Here is a 27,375-nt window from a genome sequence, read left to right as displayed (position 1 = left end):
TGTCAAGATTATCTACACTTCTGCAAGATTTTCTAGAGTAAAATGATACAGAAGAAAATTTGGAGAATATTAAAAAGAAAAGAAAGAGTGTTATTTTATTGTTTTTGTATTTTTTTTGTTTTTTGTTTTAGATGAAGGTTTTATTCATAGACAATTAAGATAGTTTTCCAATAAATACAATTGTGCCTGTTTCAAACAGAATTTGTTGCTACCTATTTCCAACAAAATCTATTTCTATCCATTTTAAGCAGTTATGTCTGTTGGTTAACAACAAAAAAAATCATTTTTCAAACCACAAACATAAATGTTTTGTTTGTTGACAAAAAAAAATTTATTTTCAGTTGCCTACACCTCTACGTTCCACATGGCCAAGTGTCATTATAATTAATTAAATATTTACTTTAATTAATTTTAACATCACTCAAGCCCAAAAAATCCATGCATGATCGATTGCTTACTAAAGTCCAACTACAATGAATGAAACTTATTCCCCGTTTTATTTAATGAATTTTTTTTTCTTTCATTTTTTCAGTGAAAAATTGTATACTGCATTCATTATTACTGAAAATATCTAACATTCTTTTATTTCAAGGTAACCTGCCAGGATGAAACAAATTACTATATCCTAAATGTGGACATCGAAGAGGAAAATACTTTAAAAGCACTCATTGTCATCTTATAGCCACGCAGTAGCTTAACTTGTTTTCTTTTTCCCGAGAAAACTAGTATCGGTTGGTGTCTTCTGACTAGGTAAGATAATAAACTGGTGCAATACTTAGCTTTCAGTGACATGAGTTAGCCGAAAGACTTACTTCTTTAATATATAGGAAACAAAGCAGAAGGGAAATATTAAGAAATTAAAGAAACTAGTAGTAATGCTTTTATACGTAGAGTGAAGGTGACAAGGGATGTTAAGTACGTCAGGTACCACTAATATCTTCCAATAATGCACTGAAAAGAGGCAAATATATGTGAAACTTGATGATTTTATGAGCTGGATTTGATCTGGTAACAAGGGTGATATAACAGCTACTCTCATCATGTGTGGCTACAGAGAAAGAAAGGCCCGTTGCACTGCCCTCTCATTACTTTAATTAATTAAAGCAAGAATCCCGCAATTTTGTCGTATTTGATTAGGCCCTTTGGAACAAAGGTGACTCATGACAATTATCTAAAGTGAATGGTAAGCTTTGGGGCACTTGCAGAACAACTTTGATGAAATCTAAGTTAAAACGAAACTTGAAATTTAGTTGATTAATTAAGCTCAGATTATGCACTTAATCAAAATCCCAGAGCTTCAAAGTTGATTAAGCTCTGGACTTGAAATTTAGTAATTAGATCTAAAGGGAACTTGATGCGAATTGATAAAGAAGCTCGGAATATGCGGTTAAACAAGGTTGACATTAAGAATTCCTTTGCAAAGCGTTTAGCAATAGATGTTTGGTATAGGCTCAAATTGCATGGTTACTCAAAAACAGAGTATCAATTCAATCTGTATCCACTGCCACCTAGTTTTCTTGATAGCAAGGTCATCACAGATGGATAGATTTACTGAATTCTGGAATAGATAATATACAAATAAGAGGAAAATTTGTTGGAACCAACTGAATTGTTCACACTATTCACTTAGATTGCTTTATATCAAGACTTGGTGGAACATTAGATCTTTGTGCTGCGTATCCTAATGGTTGTTATTATTTCACAGCTAAGTTCAGAACAATAAAGATTGTTCAACTAATCCTAATATCCTAGCAGTTAATGGATGACTCCATTCTCTTTCACTTCTTTGGCTGCTATTGCGTCTTCTTTGACATCCTCCCTAACAGATTGTTCCTTTTCTTTTTCTTCTGTCTCTGCTTGTTCCTTTCCCTTCTCTTCTTTCTCAGCCTTTAGACGAGCTTCTTCCTCAGCTTTCTTTCTTGCTTCCTCCTTTGCATCCTTAAGGGCCTCAATCAAATTCTTCAAACAAGTCTCATCCTCTTCATCATCATCTGACTTCAGCATCAAATTCTCTGCAACATCAGCGGGAGTCATATCTGTTTCCTCCAACAATCTGCTTATTTCTCCGAAAAGTGGATGCCAGTCAATGTCCAAATAATTCTTCGCAAGCACCTTGAATGCTTCTAAGCGACAATAGGACATTTCAATGTGCTTGTCCATTCTTCCTCTCCTTATTAAAGCTGGATCAAGCTTCTCAACATGGTTGGTAGTAAAAACAATGATTCTTTCACCCCCACAAGCTGACCAAAGCCCATCAATAAAATTCAAAAGCCCTGATAAAGTTACCTCACTATCCTTTTTCTCCTCTTCTTTTGCCTTCTTACTTATTGGATCCATCTCTTCTTCATTCTCATCTTTCTTTTTCTGTTTTTCTCTTTGGCCTGTAAGATCAAGAGAACAATCAATATCCTCTATCACTATGATAGATTTGTTTGATGTCTCAATCAAAAGCCTTCTCAGCTCTATATTATTCTTAACTGTAGTAAGCTCAAGATCATAGATATCATAATTCAAAAAATTAGCCATGGCAGCAATCATGGTAGATTTGCCAGTTCCTGGAGGACCATAAAGTAGATAACCACGCTTCCAAGCCTTTCCAATCTTAGCATAGTACTCTTTACCCTTACTAAACTTGATAAGATCCTTCTTGATTTCCTCTTTCTTCTTTGCATCCATTCCCAAAGTATCAAATGTAGCAGGATGCTCAAAAACTACATGGCTCCATTTAGTGCTTCTGTAACCAGACCAACTCTGGCCTGGATTGTTGGAGTAGAGCTTCCGCTGCCGGTTATCTGCTGCTATAGCCTTTCCTTGTTTGAGCACATGAATGAGATAAGTCCCGGTGATGAATTCCCGGTCACGTTTATGGAACTTGAGAACGTAATACCTCTTTTCATCGGAAGACGGATAAAATGAGAACTGTTGTGTTTTTGGAGTATTTCTTCTTGCAGCCCACCAAACCTTGACTCCTTCAAACTCATCAGTGATTTCCTCACCATAGTCCATGCTAAGGACTAAAGACTGACTATCTTTAACAACATCTGCCTTCAGCCGCTTAGCAAAAGCAGAGGACTTGCCACTGAGATAGTTCTGAATTGCAGAGAATGCTTCACTACGCTTCATCCTTTCACCAGTGAATTCATCAAACGTTACATGAATGTAAGGATACATAAAATTCGACAGCTTTTTACTATATCGAAAGATATAGTCCTGAAGCTGAGGAGGAAGATATTGTCGAAACATGGCATACATGAACATTATGGCTGCCATGGTCGAGCCTAGATTAGACCACATTTCTCCCTTCATCATCATTTTGCTCTACTCTCTCCGCTTTTCTAAGAATTATTGAATACTGTTAAATATATAGGGAAGAGATGATTGCTTGTGACTTGGCGTCTAAGTTTTAGCGCCCAGTGTGCATATTGAAACTGCTGACTAGCTTCTAGCATCTTTGTAGAAGCAATAAATGAACCATGACCTGAGGAAGTCAAGGTCTCTGTATTTATTTATTTTTCTTAATTTTGTAGGCCGGGGAAAGTCTTTCGGTGGGTAGACATAGCCGCCAGATTGGACTCCTATCTCTTCTCCCTCCAGGTGGTACTGCCACCTACAAAACAAAACAAGAAGCGTGAGAGTTTTTTACTCTGGCTATTGGACGTCGGCTTTGACACGTAGGTGGTTCGAAATTTCTTTCCATAATAAAAAAAATTATTAAAATTGTTTGGAACCCCAATTGGATGTATGACCTGTTAGGATTGGGTCCACATGATGTAAATGGGAATGATGTCAGAATGTGTAAACATGGACACAGCCTTTTGGTCATCCAAAAGGGTGGAGAACCATAGCTGTCTAGATGAATGAATGAACCACTGTCACATGATTTAACGCCTAGTTGCCCATATTAAATCTTTCTACCGGCGAGGACTGTATGAGGGTTGGATTCTCTATTTGCCACTAATCCTATGACTGAACTCTCTTTCTTAGATGTTGATTCAGATTTGACCATCTAAAGGTACCACAGTTTAAAGCGTGTTCTTCTGCGACAAGAGAATCACATTCCGGATTTGATTGGAATAATTAACTTCAACACCCTTCTCTGAGCAGGACCTTAGGCTGTCTGGGCCTTTGTACTGGACCCAATTGGTAGAAAGATATAATTAGTCGAAAACAGATATAAAATCCAATCATTTAAGGTACATGTCCACCTCCATGGGCTATACGGTGGCCTTTGAGCTGTGGGAAATTGTACATTGGCCCCGACATCGTTAAGTGGCCCTAGCAGGAAAAAATGATCAATAAAATAGACCCATCTTAAATTGAGTGTTTCTTCCTTTCTGATTTTAACTTTTGCGCGGCGTTTGGTGCGGATTCTTCCTCTCAAAATCATATTTACCATGATTTGCCTTCACTAATTAGATTATTGTATTTGGTAAGAACTTGATAATTTCACTTGACACTAATCTTAGGTTATTGAAGGTGATTAATCTACTATTTTGGAAGGTGATCTAATTCTCCTTCCAAAGGTTAAAACCTTTTTTTCACCTAAGTGAAGTCATTTATAAAATTAATTACCGATAATTTTACCTTTTTAACTTGTGAATAAAAAAACTTGCTTCCTTTTTAAAAATTATAAATAATTTTAATTCTTTCAAAAACTTTTGCAGCCGATTCAAAGGATATTACATATTTCCCTTCATATTTTTTTATTGGTTATGTATATAATCTTTGTTTTGGTAATAAATTAAACATTAATTTAATAAATTAAATTTATCTTCCCGTTCGAAGCTTTTTCATTTAATTTAAAAGGTTAAGAGTTGGCTTATCAAAGATAAATATGTTTTTCATATTTGTTTATTGAATTAATTAATCAATTAATTACAACTTATTTAAGAAAATAAACTAATAGTATTTCACAAATTCTTACATTAATAAAAATATTAAAGTTATTAATTTATTAACTTTTAAAATATAGTTATTTTGGCATTTTATAAAAAGATTTTGTTTGATTTTATGTACATCAAACTTGGCGTGATCTCTTCACTTCAATGTCGATTAATTATCAAGTAAAACTATTATCAATGTCGGTTAATTATCAAGTAAAACTATTATCAAATATGGTTATTATAAATCAATTGATAGTATTATCGTAATAATAAGATGAAGGAAACCACACCGTTACCTCGAATGCTATTTGTTTGAGTTATCTTCAGATTCTAGCAAGCATGATTGGACAGCTAGATACAATTTTAGTATTTATTTACAAACTTTGTAATTCAAAATTGATTCAAACTCAAGATTTTTACCGAAAAAAATTAGAAGAAATAACTCTCTTCGTAAACCTATTTCAGAAATCATCATTAATATAAAATTAATTATTTTTACTCAATTATAGTCATGAGGTGATAAAAATACCCTTAAAACTATTTCAGACAAATTAAGTGCTCTTAAATTTTTTCTCCAGCCATTCGTCTGCTATGCTCCTCATTTTCCTCTCTCGCCATCCAACTTTTTTTAATTTTACCACCATCACCATCTTTTTCTATCTATCTTTCATCATCTCACCCTATCATCGCTGATCCACAAACCAAAGAGCATGATATGAAACGTAACAACATATTCTTAAGTTTATTGCTTGATATTCACAAACTCTCTCTCTGTCTATGTCTCACCATCTCACCATTGATCTACAGACCAAAAAGTATGGCATGGTGAGCAACAACAGCTTTTAGGGTTTATTAGTATTGAATTTTTCAATGATTCAAGTTTGGTATAACAAGCCTTGACGTGTAACAAAGTGATTCATGTCTTGGCATGTAACATTAGTAGGAAGAATGGAGAATGAAGCTTTGGCATGTAATATCTGGTGCTAAAACTTTAGCCTTAGCGTATAATGTCTAGTATTGAAGCTTTGACTTTAACATGTAACATTTGGTACTGAAGCTTTGACCTTAGCATGTAACATTTACTGTTGAAGTTTTGGTGTGTAACATCTTCTTCTGAACTGTGTAATATTTATTTAAACATAGTATGTAACAACAACATTTATTAAACATGGCATGTAACTTTCTCTTTAGTATTTTACTATAACATAAATTCTAGGAGTTAAAATGCGTAACAACTTTTTTTTAACTGTAATAATATTTTTTTGAGCATGGCATGTAATAACAATATTTTTTAAGATATCGTGTAACTTGTTCTCTATTTTTGTATTTGACTAAGATATAAACTTTTGGAGTTAAACACCTTTACAATAGAAATAAAGCATAAAATCAGAAAGGAATTTGACATGAAAATTAAGATGCATTGAAAAATTATTTAATGTAAAATTGGAATAAAATGGATTTAGACAAAAAGATATTAGCCTGAAAAATTATTCAACGTCCAATTGGGATAAAATGGATTTGGATAAAAAGATATTATCCAAAATCCTCTAATTCTGATAATTAAGTTTTAGGTTATTTTAGTTGTCACATTTCCTTTAATCATAAAAAAAAAAATGGAGATTAACATCAGTAGTAACAAGAAGCTAAAAACAAAGAGTATGACACTTTGAAAATGAGAAGGTTTCATTAAAGGTAATTTTGTTCAAAAATTTTTTCTCTTGGGTATAAGCAATTAAAATTAAAAAGAAGGTTATTTTTGAAAGCCCTTTATCTTTGAAGGCTAAAACACTTCATCCCTTTTTATAGTTAAATCCAAAGTCCAAAGTGCTTTTGGCTATAACCGACTTAAGAGTGTTTATGCCTTTAGATATCAATAACACGCAGAATGCTTTCGTTACAAGTTTCCAAATAACATATCGCATTATGCTAGCAAATTAGATCCTTTGTAACATGAAGAAAAAGGTTCATAATGATGGGGAGTGGTTCTAAAGCTTGATTTTGAGAAAGCATTTGACTACGTGGGCTTAGATTTCTTGTTTATGGAAATGGATATATGAGTGCATCTCCATAGTTAGAGTCTTATTCTTGTTAATGGGTTTGCTACACTAGGGATGATAATGAGTACTTTGTTACAAGGTACCCATGGGCACTCGACCTAGTTATATAGGGCTAGAGTACCATATAATCACGTTTAAGTGGAGTTTGAGTAGTAATTTCACTACCCGTATTGGGTTCGGGTAGGATTCGAGTGCCATCTCAAGGGTACCCAATACCCAAACTCGATTATATATATATATATATATATATAATTTCATGTAATTAAAGACACCGATATTATTAATTAAATTAAATTAATTCATGAAACTGTGATTATTAATTTACTTATAATATCTTTTAATACATATACTCTATATATTATGTTAATTTATAAAGAATATAATTACTATTATATGTATACTTTTAGTAAATATATTTTAAATATAAATATATTTGCTTTCTATGTTGTGTTAATGTTACAAAAATTATAACTTATAAAATTGTTAATTATAATATACATACCTTTGTTTATAAAACCTTATGAAATACATACCTAAAAAGAAATTGTGAAATTAGAATAGTTTTGGAACCTAACTATTTTTTTTTTAATTTCATGGACAAACTCATATAGCTAATTAAACTTATAATGTTTAAGTTGTTGTTCGAATATTTGTTTTTAGTTATTTAAGTTGATATTTGAGATATTTGTTTTTGATTATTTAAATTTACATATTTTTGTTTGTGTGCTTTTATAAATTTAATTATTAGTGAATTATATAGAATATGGATGAAAACTTATTGCATATAGACATAGGAATAGATTTGGGTTCAAGTAATTAAATACCCAAGAAGAGCATTTTAATAATTTTTTTATATAACCAAGTTTTTAAGTGGGTTCGAGTAATTATTAGGTAGTGGGTATGTATTAGGGTTCAGGTTGGGATAGTAAATTTAAAAAATATTATGATAATTATAGGGTTGGGGTACCCCATTTATTACTCGAGTTCGAATACTTCAAAATTTGAGAGTACCTTACCTGTTAACATCTCTAATTACACCAAAATTATCAATCAAATGAGGACTTTGATATGAAGATTCTATTTCTTCTTTTCTCCTTATTATGGTAGTGAAAACTCTTCACCTTTTATTATCCCAAGCAAAGCAACTTTTTTTTTTCCATAGTATTAATCTCACAGCTTCAATGCTAGTGATATCCCATCTATGGTTTGTTGATGACATAGTCATCTTTATGGAATTGGGCTCTAGTGGTGTTTCAACATTAAGCAGCTTTTGCGATGTTTTGAGCTTAGCTCTAGATTGAAAATTAAGTTTGGTTGCTAATATGGGAGATGACACGTCTAGGATTCTACTTTGGTGAGTGGGTTCTCTACCTTTCTCATATCTGGGTATCTCACTCAATGAAAATTCGAAGAGCCTCGGCAATTGGGAGCTTGTGATCAACAAAATCAAAAGCCACCTTGCTATGTGGCAAAGGAAATATTTATCTTTTGGGTAGAGGTTAGCTCTTGTCAATTATTTTTTTAATTCTCTACTGTTTTATTATTTATCAGTATTTTAAGCATTGAAAGGAGTTCAGATAAAGCTTGAGCAACTCAGAAGAGCTTTCTATGGGGAGGTGGGCTCGATAAAAGAAAAGTCCTTAAAGTAGTTAAATGGATTGTTGTTTACAAACCCAAGAAGTACAGAGGGCTTGGTATTTCTAATCTTATTAGAATGAAGCTTAATGTATGGTAATATCTTCTCGTAATTTATTAATACATATGGCTCAGCAAAATAGAACTCATCTTCCTTAGGGATCGACACTTCTCTTTTTGACCTAAAAGCTGATCAAGATGAGTGAAAATTAAAAGACAATCAAATGCATCCACGTCTTTTCCATCATCATTCCATGGCACTCGGTTAATTCTTGATGGCATAATGGGTTCGAAGAACATCGAGCAAAATGATGATATTTCCTCAATTATATATGCTTTGCATATGATCTTTTAACAAATGCTCGATTTTTCACTTTTTTGAGATAATGTAAAATCCTAAACATCAAAATTATATTACTTTTAATTTAAATGAAAAATATACTGAAGTTACATGTAAAATAAATTCTAAACATTTTGAATCATAATACCTCTTAAAAACATACATCCATCAATAATGGACAAATCCACCAACCTTAGCTTCGTAAGGTAAATGAATTGACGAGTACTATATTGAGTCAAAAAATCCTGAAAGAAAAATCTTTTCTAGTTTGCATAAAGTTTTGACAATTTTTCCTTCCAAGTAGTCATATAATCAATAGGTAATTTGATTGTATACAAATCCCAACAAAAATGTGAAATCTTAACAATTACACTCTAATTAGAGTTAAAAGCCATATCACATGAGGTAATTGAGAGCAAAAGTTCTTCATCAATACGTGAAGCCAGCAGCCTACTACAGTTCTTCATTAAAGCAATTGAGCCCTTTTAATATTAAAAATGCTCCATTGAGGGACAACAATACTTCTTAGGTACTATGTTTCATTGATTGAGTGTAAAATTAAAAAATATAATTTCTTTTTTATTTATTTTAATAAAATAAATTATTTTTAGTAAATTACAAATTTTGATATTGTTAATACACATTTAGCATCGAATTACTAAAATGAATATAAAACAAATCAATTTAAATTTTTGGAAAAAAAACTTTTTGTTTTGCAAGTAAACACCAATGAAATTAACAATTTACCAATAAACATTAATTCAAAATTATTAACGAAATATACCTCATTACAATAGATTTTACACAATCACCGACAAAATCTACCTATAGTCCAATCATTCATGTATGTCAGCAATTTCATCAAAAACATTATTGGTAAATTATTGACAAATTTTACTGACAGAAATGAACTTATACCGTCTAGCCCAAACATCGATAGATTACTTGATTTATTGACCAAAATTGCTAACAAAATGACCTTTATCAACCATTGTATCTCTAACTAAATACAAACAAAAATTTTTGTTAGGATTTTCAATTACTGACAAATTTTGAACCTTTACAAAAATAAAATTTCATTTGTCAAGGTCTTAAATTTTATAATGAAACTTCTATCGAGATTCATGGTCAAGACATCCTTTTGCATTGGATGATGCTTGTAATGTCATCCTAGTTGCAAGCTTTTTTATGCTCGTCCTCTAACATATCCTTCAAGAGACCCTTACAAATCTTCTCACATATTTTTTAGACCTTTGAAGCATTTATAGGGGCCCGTGTAAAATTATCCTACATAAAAAATAGTAATGCATTAGTGTTAAAAAACTATAAAATATATATTTGCAATAATGGTTAATATTTTGAATAATATAATTAGTACATCATGTTATAAAATATAAACTAAAAGAAAAACTATTAGAGAAAAGTATTAATAAAGTAAGAAATATCTTATTCAAGTGTCTATTTACAAATGAAGTAAGAAGCTTATTTATAGGCTAATAACCTATTGAATTCTAATCTCAATCTAATTTAACCTTAAAGTTTAAATCATATTGCACTTTTTGTCTCTTGTTGGGCTGTTTGACTTGATTTGAACTTCTTGCATCATAACATAATGGACATTCACACATATATTTATAACACTCCCCCTTAAATGTCCATTGTATTACGAATATGTCTTATTAAAACCTCATTAAAAAAAAACCTTGCGAGAAAAATCCAAGTGAAGAAAAAAGAATACATAATTTTTTCAAGAATACGTTTATGAAATACTGCCTTACTAAAAATCTTAACAATAAAAACCAGTAGAAAAAAACTTGATGAAGAAAAAGAGTATAGTGTGTATTTTACTCCCTATGATAATTGCATTATTTAAGATCTTTAAATTGATGCATTCTTGTCACAACCCAAATCGGGGAACCATGCCCCACACATGAGCCAAGAAAGCAAATCTCGCAAGACCTGAGCAAGCCTTAGGATTCACCTGTTCAATATCCATCCATAAATATCATAAGCATAACATAATTCATTTCATGTAATAAATTCCAATGCTTACAATATTTATAAAGCCATAGCTTAGTCATCATTCAAGTTCGTATCACACAACCGTTTAGAAGACAATAACACATGACAGCTCAGTGCCTACAAAATATCCAAAGTACAACATTTTCTAATCTTTAAAACTCAAAAGTGTGGAAGCTAGTGTAATCCGGACTCAATGGAGTGGACCATTAGCTAGAAAACCTACTGGATGTCAAGATGTGTCTATTGAGAGACAATAACAGCCACGTAATCTTGTAGCTTTACTTATCTACACATGGTCCAACAAAAAGGGTGAGTCATTTAATATTTAGTGAGATAGGGATGCTATTGCAACATAATAAAGAATATATGAATATACATAATATTGAGATACAAGTTTGAGGATCATTATAATATCCTACGTGCACCTCATATTAAATTATACCTTGCTAAGATTACAACTCAAATGGCATATTCATTTTTGATATTTGATCAAATCCATGTCTCTAATTCAAAGCATAATAAATCAAGACTTACCTTTTGAAGTCGTCAACGGTTAAGCTTTACAAGCATCCTTCAGTTTTCGAGCACAATTGCAATATTAAATACCAATTTCACTTACCTTGAAGCTTATAATCAGCTATCAATCGCATTTCATTTCCATACTAGTAATCGTATATTCACAATATATGTATATTATGCCATATCATTATACATATCATCATAATTGAATAAAATCAACGAGTGCTTTTCCCCCAAACATAGTTAAATCATAATCGATGGCCAACTTATGAAAGGTCAAGTCACACACAGTACCAAAGCAATTGGTGGAGGATTAAATCATGCACATGCTAAAGCATCAAGCACAAGGTTCAAATCACACATGTGGCAAAACTATGGGTGAAGAGTCAAAGTCATCACCTCGAGTAGTCTCAATGGATGGCATCACAGCACCACAGGTGGGGACTACACCATTGGCCCTACTTACCACTATCCCTACAAGTGCACACAATCATAGAGAAAAGACGCCACTCAATCTCAAATTAAATCAACATCCAGAATTCACCCATCAGATGGAACATAATCACCTTAGGTCATTAATGCCTTTATTGTCCACAAATCATAATTCACATCATTTAATTACTTCCCTAGCCTTACATAAACAATTCAAATCAAGTGTCAGGATATGTGGCCTCACATACGTATGCAATTTTTGCCTCAATAATCATGGCTCACTGGCTGCACATGCTCAACAATCTCATTTTAAATTAATCATGGCCTAATAGTTGCACATGCATAGTCAATTTCACATCCACTAATCAAAATTTTCACATAACCACCTAGATGTCCAACAACTCACGCTTCCTAATCATAATCACATACAAAGTACATATATATACATATATAAATTTTTAATAACACACTAGCCTAAGCATTCTCATCTAGGCACGAATACATCAATTAAGTACCATGGCAGCGCATTTACCATGCATAATGCGACACATGCATTTTCAATCATAAAACCCCACTCACCTTGACAATTGGCCACTACTATAGCTTAACTTGGCATTTGCTGCGCACCAATGCCTTAACTTCAATCCAACAATTCCACATTTGGATAGATGGATAGTGTCAAAACGTATGAGTCCTAAAACTCAGCTGTTTGGCATAAAAGGAGTTGCCATCAATCTTTTTTGTCTTGGTGTGATTGATCACCTAATTGAATCTATTTTTCCAATGAGGTCTTAGGCTTAACTTAAGTTTTAAAAAAATAAGTTATGGTCTACGATACTAATTAGATTTGGAAGCATAATTACGTGTAAGGAAAGGATTAGTACCTTCACAACACCCATTGAAAATGGTACCTAATTAATTATGTGTTTTCTTTTTAGTCTTAATAAATTAATTTTCTTTTGATATCCTAGCTTATTTCCCTTTATTATTTCTCCAATAAATAAAATGTCCTTTAATATTGAAAATTCTTCCCAAATTCCCTAACCTTTTTGGTAAATTTTAGGAAGATTTTCTCAGCTAAAAATATTCAAGAAAGTTATCCCATATACGATTCTCAAAATTCCATCATTGGAGGACTTTCATTTATTTTATATTAAACAATCATTTTATATTTTACAAAATTAAAATGATTTATTTATCTATGTTCTTATTAATTACTTGTAAAAATAAACCATTTTGGTAAAAATATTTATGGGATTACCTCCCAACCCTTATGGTAAGGTCTCATAATTATTTTTACTTTGAAAATTTTAAGAAAAATTGCTCCGCGCAACTTCCCTTAAAAATTCCATTTAAAAGATTTATTTTTAAATAACTACAAACTTTTATTATTTTATTATTTTATAATTTTTATTCTACCAATTATGGTTGTAAAAACTTTATCCTAACCTAATTATGACCTACAGAAAATTTTAGTTTTATTATATTAACAAAATAAAATAAACAAATATACATGAGTATAAATAAAAAAAAGGAGAATCATGAATGTACAATCCCATACTTGGTAAGTGGACCAAATGATTAAATCGGATTGGGCTTTATCAAGTGGGTTGCAGTCAAATATCTAAGGATGCAAGCAAAATGGGCTTGGACAACTTACCAATCTAATAACCGTAGAAGCAGGCTTGATAAATGGGCTTACTCAAAAGTGGCTCATGCAACGACCCCAAATTCCAAATACTCCACTATCAAACTAAGTCATTTCGCTAAGGTATAAAATCCTATCTTAAAAAAAAAAGCATAAGCCACTCTCTTCAATTTTTCCCCTCTAATGTTAATATTCTCCTTCTTTCTCTAAAAAAAACTCTTTTCCACATTTTGGTTGTTGCAATCTCTCCAACCGTCTCACTCTCCACTGTTGGTCATCGTTCATCGAGCCAGATTCTTACCAAAATTCATCCCCAAAACCCTTTCAAGCCAATTGTTCCTTTAATCAAGCTTGTTTTCTTTGAAACTATCTCACAATTCCTAGATCTAAATCTAAAAAAAAAAATTCAAAACCCCAAAAAAGAACTCCTTTTTTAGCTAATTTTTCTCGTGTAATTTTTTTCCTTTTTTCTCCTTGTATGTTACTATGTTTTTTTAGGGTTTTTTAGGTGTTTTCTTAGAATCTTAATTTAATTGCAAATCTTTGATTTTATTTTTCTTGATTTTATTTTATTTTGTGGGAGGATTTTTTTGGTAGAAATCCTTCCACAAATCGAAAGGATTTTAGGGATTCCATTGATCTTTTTCCTTTTTTAATTGATCTTTTTTTCTTTTAATCTTCCCTTCCTTTTTTGTGGTTTTTTTTCCCATTTTTCTGATTTTGATTTGCTTTCCATTGTTTTTTGTTCTGTTTGATTTTTGTTTATGTGTTTTTGCCTTACTTTTATTGTTTGTGGGCTTACCAACCCAATAAAATTACCTTATTGAATTTTGATCCATTTGGTTTATGAACCCATTTGGATTACAAACCTATCATTCCTAAGGCCCAAAGATCAATCAAAATAAAAATGAAAAATAGATCAAAAATAAAATGAAATGAAATGAAGAAAAATAAATAAATAAAATAATTAAAGTCTCGGACAAATATGGTGTCTACAGGCAGGATTTATATTTCCATCACAATTTAACATCTAACAATTACATAATCATTAATATTCACACAACTCCTCTCCATTTCCAAGCTAAATCCTAGCTTTCAGAATATTTCCAGCTTTCCAACTAACACAAATTCTACTTATTCTCATCAACCATATCAAATTCTCATAATTCTTTCATGAATAGTTTAATTCTTACCTTGTTGCTGATTTGGCTCACTTCCAATCCAAATCTCCAGCAACTTTCAACCTCAACAACCATTAGAACTGAAATATAGAATTTTTAATTATTAAACCATTTAATTTGAAAATCATATTCTTACCTTTATATTGATTTTCCAAGCTTAAATCTCTTTCAAATAACCTCCAAAATCAAATTGAAAGTGTGGGGTTTCAAAGGGGTAGAGATTTAGAGAGTTTGGATTTATTTTCTAAATGGGCAGACTGCCTAAGGTTTCTTTATATTTTTGCAATTTTTCATACATCTATCAATAGATGGCTTGCATCTATTAATTGATGTCTTTTAGATTTCTCACATTTTACCCTCCATCTATCGATAGATTTTTCGGGTCTATCGATAGATTTTTCGAGTTTATTGATAAATGGTGCACTAGACACTTTTCCATTGCTCCCAGGTGTAACTCTATTAATAGATTTGTGGAATTCATTGATAGATTGGATGTGCACTGTTCATTTTTTACTTTTGGGTTGCTATCTATCGATAGATTCATGACATCTATAAATAGATAGGGTCCAAAGCACTTACCTTTGCTCACTGTCTTGCATCTATCAATAGATCATGAACATCTATCGATAGATGTTTATGTGCATTGCTTTTTATTTCCAAATTGTTTGAATCTATCAATAGATCTCCCTTAGAACTTAAAATTCACAAATTTTAACCCCAAAGCTTCCAATTCAAGATCCCTACTTCACTCCCACCTATATAGTCATCACATTTAGTCATGTTATACTTAATATGAACACACATTTCACCTAGTTCATGCATTCACAATATCACCTAAGCATCATGCTTAGGTATCCAAGTGCAAACATAGTCACATTCATTATCAAAGGCTTCAATTCATGCCAACATTCATAACTATTTAGTCAGAGTATATCATCCTCGTAAGGTTCAAATTAGTTCGTTTATCAGCTTAACCATTTTACTCATTTAACATTAGAAATCAAGGGTGTTACAATTCCACTCTTTTGTACCAACTTTTTAAAGATTGTAGTAGAAAGGGCTTTAGTGAATAAATTTGCTAGATTGCCCCTTGAATGAATTTGTTAAACACAAATATCACATTTTTCTTAGAGATCAAGAGTGAAGATGAAATTTGATGAAATATGTTTTGTACTATCGCTTTTAATGTATCCTTCCTTTATCTAGGCTATGCAAGTGGTATTGTCTTCATATAATGTTGTTAGAATTTCCTTCTTGGTTGACAAGCCACACGTTTCTCATATATGTTGAGTTATAGGTCTTAACCAAATACATTCAAGACTTACCTCATGAATTGCTAAAATTTCTACATGGTTAGAAAAAGTGGCAAATATAATTTATTTTACAGAACATTATGAAATAGTTGTACCTCCATATGTAAATAATTAACCTATCTGCGATCAAGTTTTGTGTGGATTAGATAAATATCCTGTGTTTGCATAACCAAATAAATTTGATTTTGCTACATTTGAATAATCCGTTGTTCTTCAGAGATATCGGAGTATATTTTTAATTAGATTCCAATGTCTTTGAATTGGATAAGAACTATATCTTGCTAATAAATTTACAACAACTGATATATCAGGCCGTATATTGCTAGCAATATACATTAGTGCTCAAATGGCATTAAGGTATCGTACTTTAGGAGCAAGAAGCTCATCCTCATACTCACAAGGTCATAAATGGTCATTTTTCATATCTAGTGACCTTACAACCATCAGTGAACTTAGTGCATTTGCTTTGTCCATTAAGAATTGTTTTAGCATTTTGTTATATAATTTGATTGATGGACAAAAATTTTATTTGTCAAATACTCAATTTGAAGACCAAAAAAAAAAACTTTGTTTTTCCAAGATCTTTCATCTCAAATTCTTTTTTTAAGTAATCTGGGGCTTTTTATAACTCTTCAGCAGTTTCAATAATATTTAAGTTATGAACATAAACAGCATTTATGATAAATTCATGTCCAAATCTTTTTATAAAACAAATGGGCATATAGGATCATTTTTATAGGCTTCCTTTAACAAATATGCACAAAGGCAATTATACCACATATGTCTAGATTGCTTTAATCAATACACATATTTATTTAATTTGATTGAATTAATTTCTCGAGAATTGTGTACATGATTCAAGCAACTTAAATCCTTTAGGAATTTTCATATATATATATATATATATATATATGGATATCAAGTAAGCCATATAAATAGGTAGTAGCTACATTCATTCGACATATTTTAATCTTCTCATGTATTGTCAAATTAATTAAATATAGAATTGTAATTGCATCCACTATAAGAGAATACATCTATTCATAATTAATATTAGGCCTTGGGATAAAACCTTATATGACAAGCCATGCTTTATATCTCCTAATCTCATTTTTCTCATTTTGTTTATAAATATCCATTTATATCTCACTAGTTTTATACCATTTGGTGTACGTACAACAAGTTCAAAAGCTTCATGTTTTGCAAATGAATTCAATTCCACCTTGATTACATCTTTCCACATTGGCTAATCATTTTTATATCTACATTCTTCAACAAATGTAAGATCAAGATCTTCGATTTTTTTGAAAATATTGAGTGCTACATCATATGCAAAACTATCGTCAATGCTTATTTCATTCTAGTTCCATCTTTTCCCTATCATGATATAATTTATTAAGATCTTTTCATTTTCAATAATTTTCATTTTCAATAATTTCAGGTACTTAAATTTCTTCTGAAATTTAATCAATTATGCCAAGGATCTTTTCTAGAGGTTTTGTTTTCTCTTTTTGACCATCTTGTATATTTGGTCTTTTTCCTTTTCAAGGATTTTATCTTTGGAACAAATTAGTTTCCCACATTTTTGGTGTGCCATGTCCTACAAGGACATCGATTCTAATAAGAGTTTTTACAGCCGGCATATGAGATTTAGTTATTCTCTTTAGGTCAGTAATATGTTTAGCAATTGATTTGCTATATTTTTCAAATGAATTATCTTTTAAACTTCAAGTTCACATTGATTTGTGCAAAGATTAAATCTAGATAATGATAATCCATTTCAAGAAATTTCTTTTTCGAACTATTTATTTTCTCCCTTTAATGTTTGAAAATTGTTCAATCAAAATGGCAATAGGCAAACCTTACCATGAATAAATCTCTTATTAATGATTTTAGATATTTAATAAAAAATGGAGATTTACATCTAACATTTATTCCTAGCCTCCTTTGAAGACCCATCTTTGTGTGTTATGGTGAAGCAATTAGGACATATATGGCACATTCAAATATTCTTAAATGGAAATATTTGGTTCCTAACTGTCACGGCCCAAACCCGGGGCCATGATCAGTGTAAGAGCCCAGTAAGTGAGCCCATTAGACTTGAGCAAGACGCAGAGTTCATATCCAAGCGTACACAAGCCAAGGGACTCAATCATCAAGTATTCATAATAAATTCATATAAAATACAATATCCATAGCTTAATTTCCATACAAATAGAAATAAGGCCTACGTTAGCCATCCAAATGGGTTCATACATATTAACCCTTAATACACAGCATAACATGGCACTCAGTGCCTACACACATTATCCATAGTGGAAGGCTTTGATTGATTTAGCAGAGTGACCAAAATGGGGGACTTATTGGATGCCAAGATCGGTTTGTCTACAGACGATCTTTGCCACACTCCTTCATGGTCTATTTATTTGCACATAGTACACAAATGGGTGAATACTATAATACTCAGTGAGTGGAGCAGATAATCAAAATCAATTATATGCATATACACATCAAACATATAATAACTATATCGCACTCACAGTGTGTCCATATAATTTTTCCATACGTCTCCAAACATAGAGGGATATAGTCATCCTTAGGTTCACTAAATATAGGGGTATATCATCTTCCCTAAAGTTATCATTATCATCATATATCGTGAGGCTTACCTTCAAAGCAAACCAAATCATTTAAACCATTCTCCACGGCACACTCTATTTGCTGGAGCATTACATGAAAGTCATATCTTATGTATATCAAGCCTCTCATGGCTATCTCACATCATACATGGATCAAATCAACAAGTGGTCTTGCTGTGAACATAATCAAATCAAGTTCGGTGGCTAGCCAAGGGAGAATCAAATCAAGCACAGGGCCAAAGTCACTGGTTAAAAAACAGATCACACGCAGTGCCAAAGTAGCTAGCAAAAAGTCAAAGTCATCAACTGTAGTAATCTCTCAAAAGTTAGCATCACTCGGAGTATTCTCATGCAGGTGGCATCACAATCATCATCCGGAGTAATCTCCCAACAGATGGCATAGTGCACTATAGGCGAGAATCACAAGCGGGATATCAACCTCTGTCCTTGCTTACCATCGTCCTTGAGGCACAAACATAGTCACAGGGCATCATACTCTGCTCATCCACATATCAGATCAACGTTTAGAATTCATCCTTCGAAAGGAAAACCAAATCCATAATTAAGGCTATCAATCCTTTATCATTCACATTTTCTGTATCAAACCTCAATTCACATTTATCGAGCTTCAATCGTCTTAAGCTCGGTTAGATTCTAGGTGCTATTAAGTCTCCAAGGCCTTATTCAATCAAATCATTTCGACATATCAATTAATGAATTTCATGGTATATGTTAGATTCTAGGGGTTCAACATAGCCTACAAGCATCCTAGCTTAAGCTTACACAACATAGGCCACCCATGTGGCTCACATCATAACACACAATCACATATATACATATAAATGTATATTGTTCTTTAGCCTAGGTTCATTCATCTAGGTCTATGTACAAAATCTAGTACCAGTATAGCACATCTTCCATGCGTTATGTATTACATGTATCTTTTTAAAGTAAACCCATTCACAGTGATAATAGGAGGCATTCCCTACCTAGCTTCAATCTTGAGCCTCCAATCCTCGTCTAGCTTGTGAACAAGTTGATTTACCTTTGATTCCCCCTGTCAGTTAAAATTCTATACGCAAGTATACGTATCGAATAGATAGTATATTAGCAAGCAGAATATCGATTCTACAGGGAATTGATCTAAAATTTTACTAAGTACTAAAATTAAAACAAATTATTCAAACAATTAAAATCTTAATTCTAATTGAACTAAAAATTACGCAACTAAAACTAATTTGATTACAAATTAAAGCAATAAGATAATTGGGCAAACAGCAAATCAAACAAGCCTAGGATTACAATATCCCTCACGCTTCATCTAAATCTTACCTTTCTTTCTTACTTATTTCAATGGGTTGAATTGCTAACCTAGAATCCTAAATTATTTATAAAGGTCTCCCGACTCATCTTATAAAAATATCTATTTTAACTAAAACACTATATCCCTATGTGAATTGAAATTAAAATAGACTCATTCAGTTCAGGCTCTAATCTGGCTACATATGGCCTATAGGTATATCCCTATCCTATACGCAAATCAATTAATATGATCATATGCTATCCCAATTTTAGTCTACACTAAACTCCGTTTCCCAAGTTTGTTTAGGTTTCTAGAACAATTTAATTGGTGGCTAAGCAATTAAAAGCATTAAGAACAAATTGAATAAACAATTTAAATCTCATTGAAAATAAGCAAGAAAGAGATTAAAAATTAGATTACATGTGAGTTCAATTGCAATCCTAGAAAAATAATTTAGTTCATAGTATCTAATAAAAACAATATCCAAAGAAATTTAGCCATGAATCCAAGTCAAAGGAAATAAGAAAAACACAAAGGTAAGAGAGAAACTAATAGTTAGAGATTTGTGATCTTGATTCTCTCTCCAATTCTCTTGTTTCCTTGCTTTGTTCTTGCCTCAAATCTCCAGAATAGTTGCTTTCTGCCTCCCTTCCAAAATATCTGAAAAAGGCTCCTTAAATAGGCTCCAAATAACCTAATTTTCGAAATCCCATTAACTTTCCTTATTTTTAGGAAAGTCGCGCAGCGCTGCGGCGCTACTTCTCCAGCGCTGCAGCGCTGATCTCTCTAGAATTTTGTATGTGTGCTTCCTTTCATCAACGCTGCAGCCTTGTTCTCCCAGCGCTGTGGCAGTCTATCAAATTCAAACGTGAATTTCACCATGATATGTTAGGAACTGGGAAAAGTAGTAAACATAAAAGTTTTATCCCTGTCTCTAACTTTCCAATGGGTTAAGAATCATATCAATTGGACTTCTGGATTGAAATATTTGCTCCAAATACTGCATCATGTTCAGTGTTTACATACTGCTGCAGTGGTCCGACTTTGACAAATATTTTGACCATGATCCATTCAGAACTGGGCAAATTAGTGAACATAAAAATTGTATCCCTTCTTCTCATAATTTGATTGGTCTAAGAATCACCTCATTTGGAGTTTTTTAGAAAGAGATATGGTCAAAATACTGAAACATATACGAATGAAGCTATCACCATACTTGCACTGATTTTCATCAAATGAGTTTTTTTCATCAATTTCCTACAAAAGCCATAAGAGAAATTAGCAATAACTACTCTTAAAGTAATTTAAAATAAAATAACCTAAAATTTCACTAAAATAACTTAAATTAATCACTTAACAAGTAATCAAACTTAAACTAAAAAAAACACCTAAAATGTTAAAATTCGAACCTAAAATCTCAAAAATCTAGCTACTTAAGCTCCCAAAACAAGTCAAAATAATTCTATATAATAGAGTTATCACCCCCTTAGAAGCTAGATTGTACTAGTATTAGCTCCAAATTCTTCAATCCATGCCAAAGAATGGAAAATACCAAATCTAGAAAAAAGTCATATTCAAAGTTATTAACCAATTAAATTAAATATAATCGATAAAAATGTTAAATTTTACCTCTCAAATGGTTTCCCAAGCTCCAAATAGTTTTAAATCACTTCAAAAATCCATTTGGAGCTTTAGGGTTTCAAGTTTCTAGAGAAAGGAAGGGAGAGAAAGAGCTTAGAGAAAGAAATGGGTCAAAATGGCCTAAACCCCTTTTTATTTTTGCCCTCCCTATCTGATTTATTGATACATTTGGTAATGTTTCGATACATTTACCCTAATTTTGAATGAATGTATGGATACATTTAGGTAATGTATGGATACATTTGGGTAATGTATCGATTCATTTCAAACAGAATGCCCATGGGTGCTCTCTGCTTCAGATGTATTGACACATTGGGGTAATGTATCTATGCATGTTTATCTTTGGCAAAATCTATCGATACATTCATGCATGTATCAATAGAAAATCCATTTGGGGCCTTTGTTGTTCATCTTGCCAAGAATGAATCGATACATTGGGGCATGTATCGATACTTTCACCCTTGTAGGCAGTTCCAAGCTTCCAAAACTTTTGAAAATTCAAGTTTAACATCCCAAAATCATTCCTTGTTAATATCACACCTCAAATTGTTCATTTAACTTTATTCCATACATATATAAATCCACAAACATAACATCAAACTTAGATTAAAACCTTAAACTATGGAACTTATCACATATTTCATCAAAATCTCACCTAAGTGTCAATATTTGCACCCTCAAACACTTGGCATACATATCATATCATTAAGGTTCTCAAGACTCCATATGTTTCATAAACCATTATTATCTTACATCAAAAGTTAGGGGTGTTATATTCTCCCCTTTTTATAAGAAATTCATCCTCGAATTTCAAATCATATACCATGAATCAAATATACATATCAAACATCAAATATATGGGGATAATTTTTCTTGCATTTCCTCCTCAAGTTCCATGTGAATTCGTCAACCAAATGGCTTTGCCATAATACCTTCACCGTAGTAATGTCTTAAGAGCGAAGTAGTTTCATTTGTCAATCCCATATGGCTACAGGTTGCTCTTTGTAGCTAAATCGATTTTGCTGCTAGACTACATCATGTCATATCACATGCAAAGGATTTGGAGCATACTTCCTAAGCATGGATATGTGGAAAATCGGATGAACATTAGACATATTAGGTGGTAATGCCAATTGATAAGCAACTGCACCAACGCGCCTTAGTGCCTCAAAGGGTTCGATATACCTAGGGCTCAATTTCCTTTTCTTGCCAAATCTCTTAACTCCTTTGGTCAATGAAATCTTCAAAAACACATGGTCACCAATTTCAAATTCTAAAGGCCTCCACCTATTATCAACATATGACTTTTGTTGACTTTGAGTTGTTAGCATCCTATCTTTAATCACATGGATGCGTCGCTCTAATTTTTGGACCATTTTTGATCTTAAAAGTTTTCATTCCTCAACTTCAAACCAATCGAGAGGTGACCTACATTACGCCTATACAAAGCCTCATACGGAGCTATACCAATCGTGGCTTGATAGCTATTATTATAGGCAAACTCGACTAGAGGCAAATAATGGTTGCAAGAGACTCCAAAGTCGAGCACAATTGCACTTAACATATCATCAAGTGTCTGAATGGTGCGCTTAGACTGGCTATCTGTCTGTGGGTGAAAGGTCGTACTAAAATCCAACTTTGTGCTTAAAGCCTATTGAAATTTCCTCTAAAATCGATTCATAAATTGCAATCCTCTGTTGGACACTATTGTTACCAAAATACCATGTAGCTTCAAAATTTCATTAACGCAAATTTGGACTTATTGAGCTACTCCATACTTAGTCTTGATCGGCAAAAAGTGAGCAAACTTAGTTAACTGATCAATTATCACCCAAATGGCATCATAGTCACCTCTAGTTTGTGGTAAACTCATCCTAAAGTCCATTGCTCCATTTTTCCATTTCCACTCAGGTATTGATAATGGTTGCAGCAATCCTCATGGCTTCTGATGTTCAACTTTCACTTGCTGACAAGTCAAACACTTAGAAACATACTTAGCCACATCTCTCTTTAATCCTGACCACCAATACACAAACTTCAGATCATGATAAATCTTGGTGGCTCCAGTGTGTATCACATTGGTTGCCACATACGCCTTTTCCAAAATATCATTCCTCAAATTATCCATATTCGGCATGTAGGCGCGCAATCTATATCTCATCAAACCATCTATGTTGTACATGATGTCTCAAGTTCTATCCTCGCTCACATCTCCAAATATGTTTATCAAATATCATCCTGATCTTGGGCAACTTTAATTCGATCTAATATCATTGGTTGAACTCTAAAATGTGCCAACAACGCATTCAATTGATTAATCTTTAAATGCACTCCCATATTCCTAGATCATATAAACTCTGTACCAAGGATCATCTCTCCATAGTTACATGTGTCTAACTTCCTATCAACTTCTGGCTTAGAGCATCCGCTACCACATTCGCCTTGCTAGGATGGTAAAGTATGGTACAGTCATAATCTTTTGATAACCCTAACCACCTACACTACCTTAGATTCAAATCTCTCTATTGAAATATATACTTCAAGCTCTTATGGTCTGTATATATTTTGCAAGTCTCACCATAGAGATAATGTCTCCAAATTTTTAATGTAAATATGATTGCTGCCATCTCTAGATCATGCATAAGGTAATTTTTCTTATGCCTCTTTAATTGGAGCGAGGCATATGCTATGACCTTTTCATGTTGCATCAATATGTAACCTAATTCAACCCATGATGCATTGCAATACACAATATAGCCTTCAGATCTATACGGTAGGCTTAACATAGGTGCAGAAGTAAGGCAAGTTTTAAGCCTATGAAAACTAGCTTCACAAGTATCAGACAAATCGAATTTGACTCTTTGAATTAGTCTTATTAAAGGGGATGCTATCTTAGAAAAATCTTACACAAACCATTTGTAATATCCAGCTAAACCCAGAAAACTTTTAACTTCCATCACAAACGTCAGCCTTGGTCAATTCTCCACAGCTTTTACCTTACTGGGACCCACTTGTACCCTTTCTTCAGATACAATATGTCCCAAGAAACTGACTTTACTTAGCCAAAACTCACATTTCAAAAATTGAGAATACAATCGATGCTATTTGAGGGTCTTTAGCATAATTCTTGGATGTTGTGCATGTTCCACCAAGCTTTTAGAGTACATCAATATGTCATCTATGAATACGACTACAAATCAATCCAAATACACTTGAAAGACCCTATTCATCAAATCCATAAACGTTATGGGAGCATTAATGAGTCTAAATGACATCACTAAAAGCTATTAATGTCCATACCATGTGTAAAATGATGTCTTAGGTACATCACATTCTCTTATTCTCAATTGGTGATGCCTCAAGCGTAAGTCAACCTTAGAGAAGCACACAACACCTTGCAACTAATCAAACAAATCATCAATCCTCGGAAGTGGATATTTATTCTTCATAGTGACCTTTTTCAGTTGCTTGTAGTCAATGCATAACCGTAGGTGACCATCTTTATTCTTCACAAATAGCATCGAAGCTCCTTAAGGCGAAACACTGGGATAAATAAAACCATTATTTAATAAATTCTCCAGTAGCCCTTTTAGCTTCATTAACTCAGCTGGTGCCTTTCGATAAGGAGGTATTGAAATTGGTTGTGTACCCAAAATCAAGTCAATACAAAATTTAATCTCCTTCTCAAGAGGCAATCCAGGCAATTGATCTAGAAATACATTTGGATACTCACCTACTATTGGTACAAAATCCATATTCCTTTCTTCGATTGAACATCTCTTGTCATTGCTATGTATCCTTGGCCTTCTTGCCTTAGCATTGACCTAACGGCCACATCTAACATAGTTTCCACAAATAGTGGGCTACCATGCCTGTAAATCACAAATGAAAACTCCTTGAAAACTTAAACTTCACCAATTTATGGTAGCAGTCTACCTTGGCAAAATAAGATGCTAACCAGTCCATGCCCAAAATCACATCAAATTTCAAAGTTAGTAGTAACACCAAGTCTGTTAATGTATTCTTGTCCCTTATATAGACTACACAAGATTTATATTCATACTCTACCACAAAGATCTCCTCTAAAGGAGTACTCACAATCAGAGGTTCCTCTATGTTATTACAAAATCGATCTAATTTCGGCATAAAGTGTAGGACACAAAGGAATGAGTCGATCTGGGATCAAACAAAACTAAAGCTTCAGTACCACATATAAGAAATGTACTTGTGACCATTGCATTGGAAGTTTGAGCATTTTGTAGTGTTAAAGCAAATACATGTGCTTGACCTCCACTTTCATTACTTGGGTTGTGTTGATCTACCATGAGATGATGAGGCCACACCTTGCCTTTGTCACTTTTGGGATTCCTCCCGGCCTGTACTATCCTAGATAAGGTAGTCTCCACTTGTCTCACATAACCATGGTCATGCTTTATCGACTGTCTCTGCATTGGGCAATCTTTCATCAAATGCCTAGACTGGCCACATCCAAAACACAATCTCGCCACCTTACGACATAGTCCACCATGCACCTTACCATAATAATTACATAAACACCCCTCTACTTGAAGCCTAGATTAGATGCTCTACTAGACTGCTCTCGTTTAGATGGTGGGCTAAAAAAGTCACTATTCCTTAGCAGTCAACTTGTAGGAGTAGTCTCCTCATGACTCTGATGGCGTACAAATGTGGGACTCTTAGTCACATTAAAATTTCTTCGGCCATGATGGCCCTATGTTCAAGCTCTCTTACCTTTTTCCATTCTAGATTTCAATCTCTTAATTTCTCTCATTCTAGTCACATCCACCATTGTTGCATATGAGACAAATCTTTGAGTGGCTAAGGCTCTAAATAGCAACTTAATTAGTCCCTGAATAAATCTTTTGATATTTTTTTGTTTAGTTAGGACCAAGTCAGGGGCATATCTTGACAATTGAGTGAAACAGACATCATATTCAATCATTGCCATGTTTAGGGCTTTGTGTTTCTTACGCTCTCAAGTAAGAAGCGATCTAGAAAAGCTTGGACAAATTCTTTCCATGTTATTAGAGATGACTTTTACGGTCTACTTCTCTTACGTGTAATAAACTAGATTTTGGCCACATCTTTTGGTCTAAAACCCACCAGTTCCACTAACCAATGCATAGAGCATTCTAAAGCCTACCAAATGCATTCCATATCCTTTAGAAATCTCCACGAATTTTCCTCCACTTTTGAACCAATAATTGATGGGGACTTTAGCTTCATAACATCTACCAAAGTAACCTTAATAGCCCCTTCTTGATGTTCACATTGAGGTACATAGTTCGGATCTTATGAACTAGAATCCACCCATTCTACAGATGGTGCATCTCTTTTGTTGCGAAACTTAGCAAATTCATGAGCCAAGCTTTGCAACCCTACTATCAGAACCTTTAGGGTGACACTTACTTTTATAGGTACTCATCCTTGATTTTTATATTCTGCTCACTATAATTCATATAACTTGGTTCCACATTTTGAGTGTGTCTCATTCCTCTACCCTTACCATGACTCCTAGACGTGGACGATTGTGGTTGTTCCATAGGCTCATCCAAGGCATCTTGCTCTCTCGTGGCCCTCGAGGCAGCTCTTGTCTTAGGTGACATCTTATATCAAGACGAAGCAAAACCATATTCAAAATCATATTTCCAAATTCCAAAAGGGTAGGCTCACTAAAACTTGGGAGTTCATGTAACCTCTTGTTCATAATTAGTGCTACAATCACCAACCATGAACAAGAC

General features: G+C 33.0%; 1 protein-coding gene and 1 pseudogene across 1 annotated transcript; one reads left to right on the top strand and one right to left on the bottom strand.

The window, feature by feature from the left end:
• The window catches only part of LOC110426841 (AAA-ATPase At3g28610-like), an 89,238-nt pseudogene that overhangs the window by 14,286 nt on the left and 47,577 nt on the right, over positions 1-27,375 (top strand).
• Positions 1,591-3,440, bottom strand: LOC110426839 (AAA-ATPase At3g28580-like). The gene has a single exon (XM_021442138.1). The coding sequence runs from the start codon at positions 3,310-3,312 to the stop codon at positions 1,756-1,758; it is 1,557 nt and encodes a 518-aa protein (XP_021297813.1). The 5' UTR covers positions 3,313-3,440; the 3' UTR covers positions 1,591-1,755.

This window comes from Theobroma umbraticum, unplaced genomic scaffold (assembly GCF_002168275.2).
Source record: "Theobroma umbraticum cultivar Fairchild unplaced genomic scaffold, ASM216827v3 scaffold_12.0, whole genome shotgun sequence".
NCBI lineage: Eukaryota > Viridiplantae > Streptophyta > Magnoliopsida > Malvales > Malvaceae > Theobroma > Theobroma umbraticum.
Note: the sequence above shows the minus strand (reverse complement) of the source record. Positions and strands in the feature narration are given on the sequence as shown.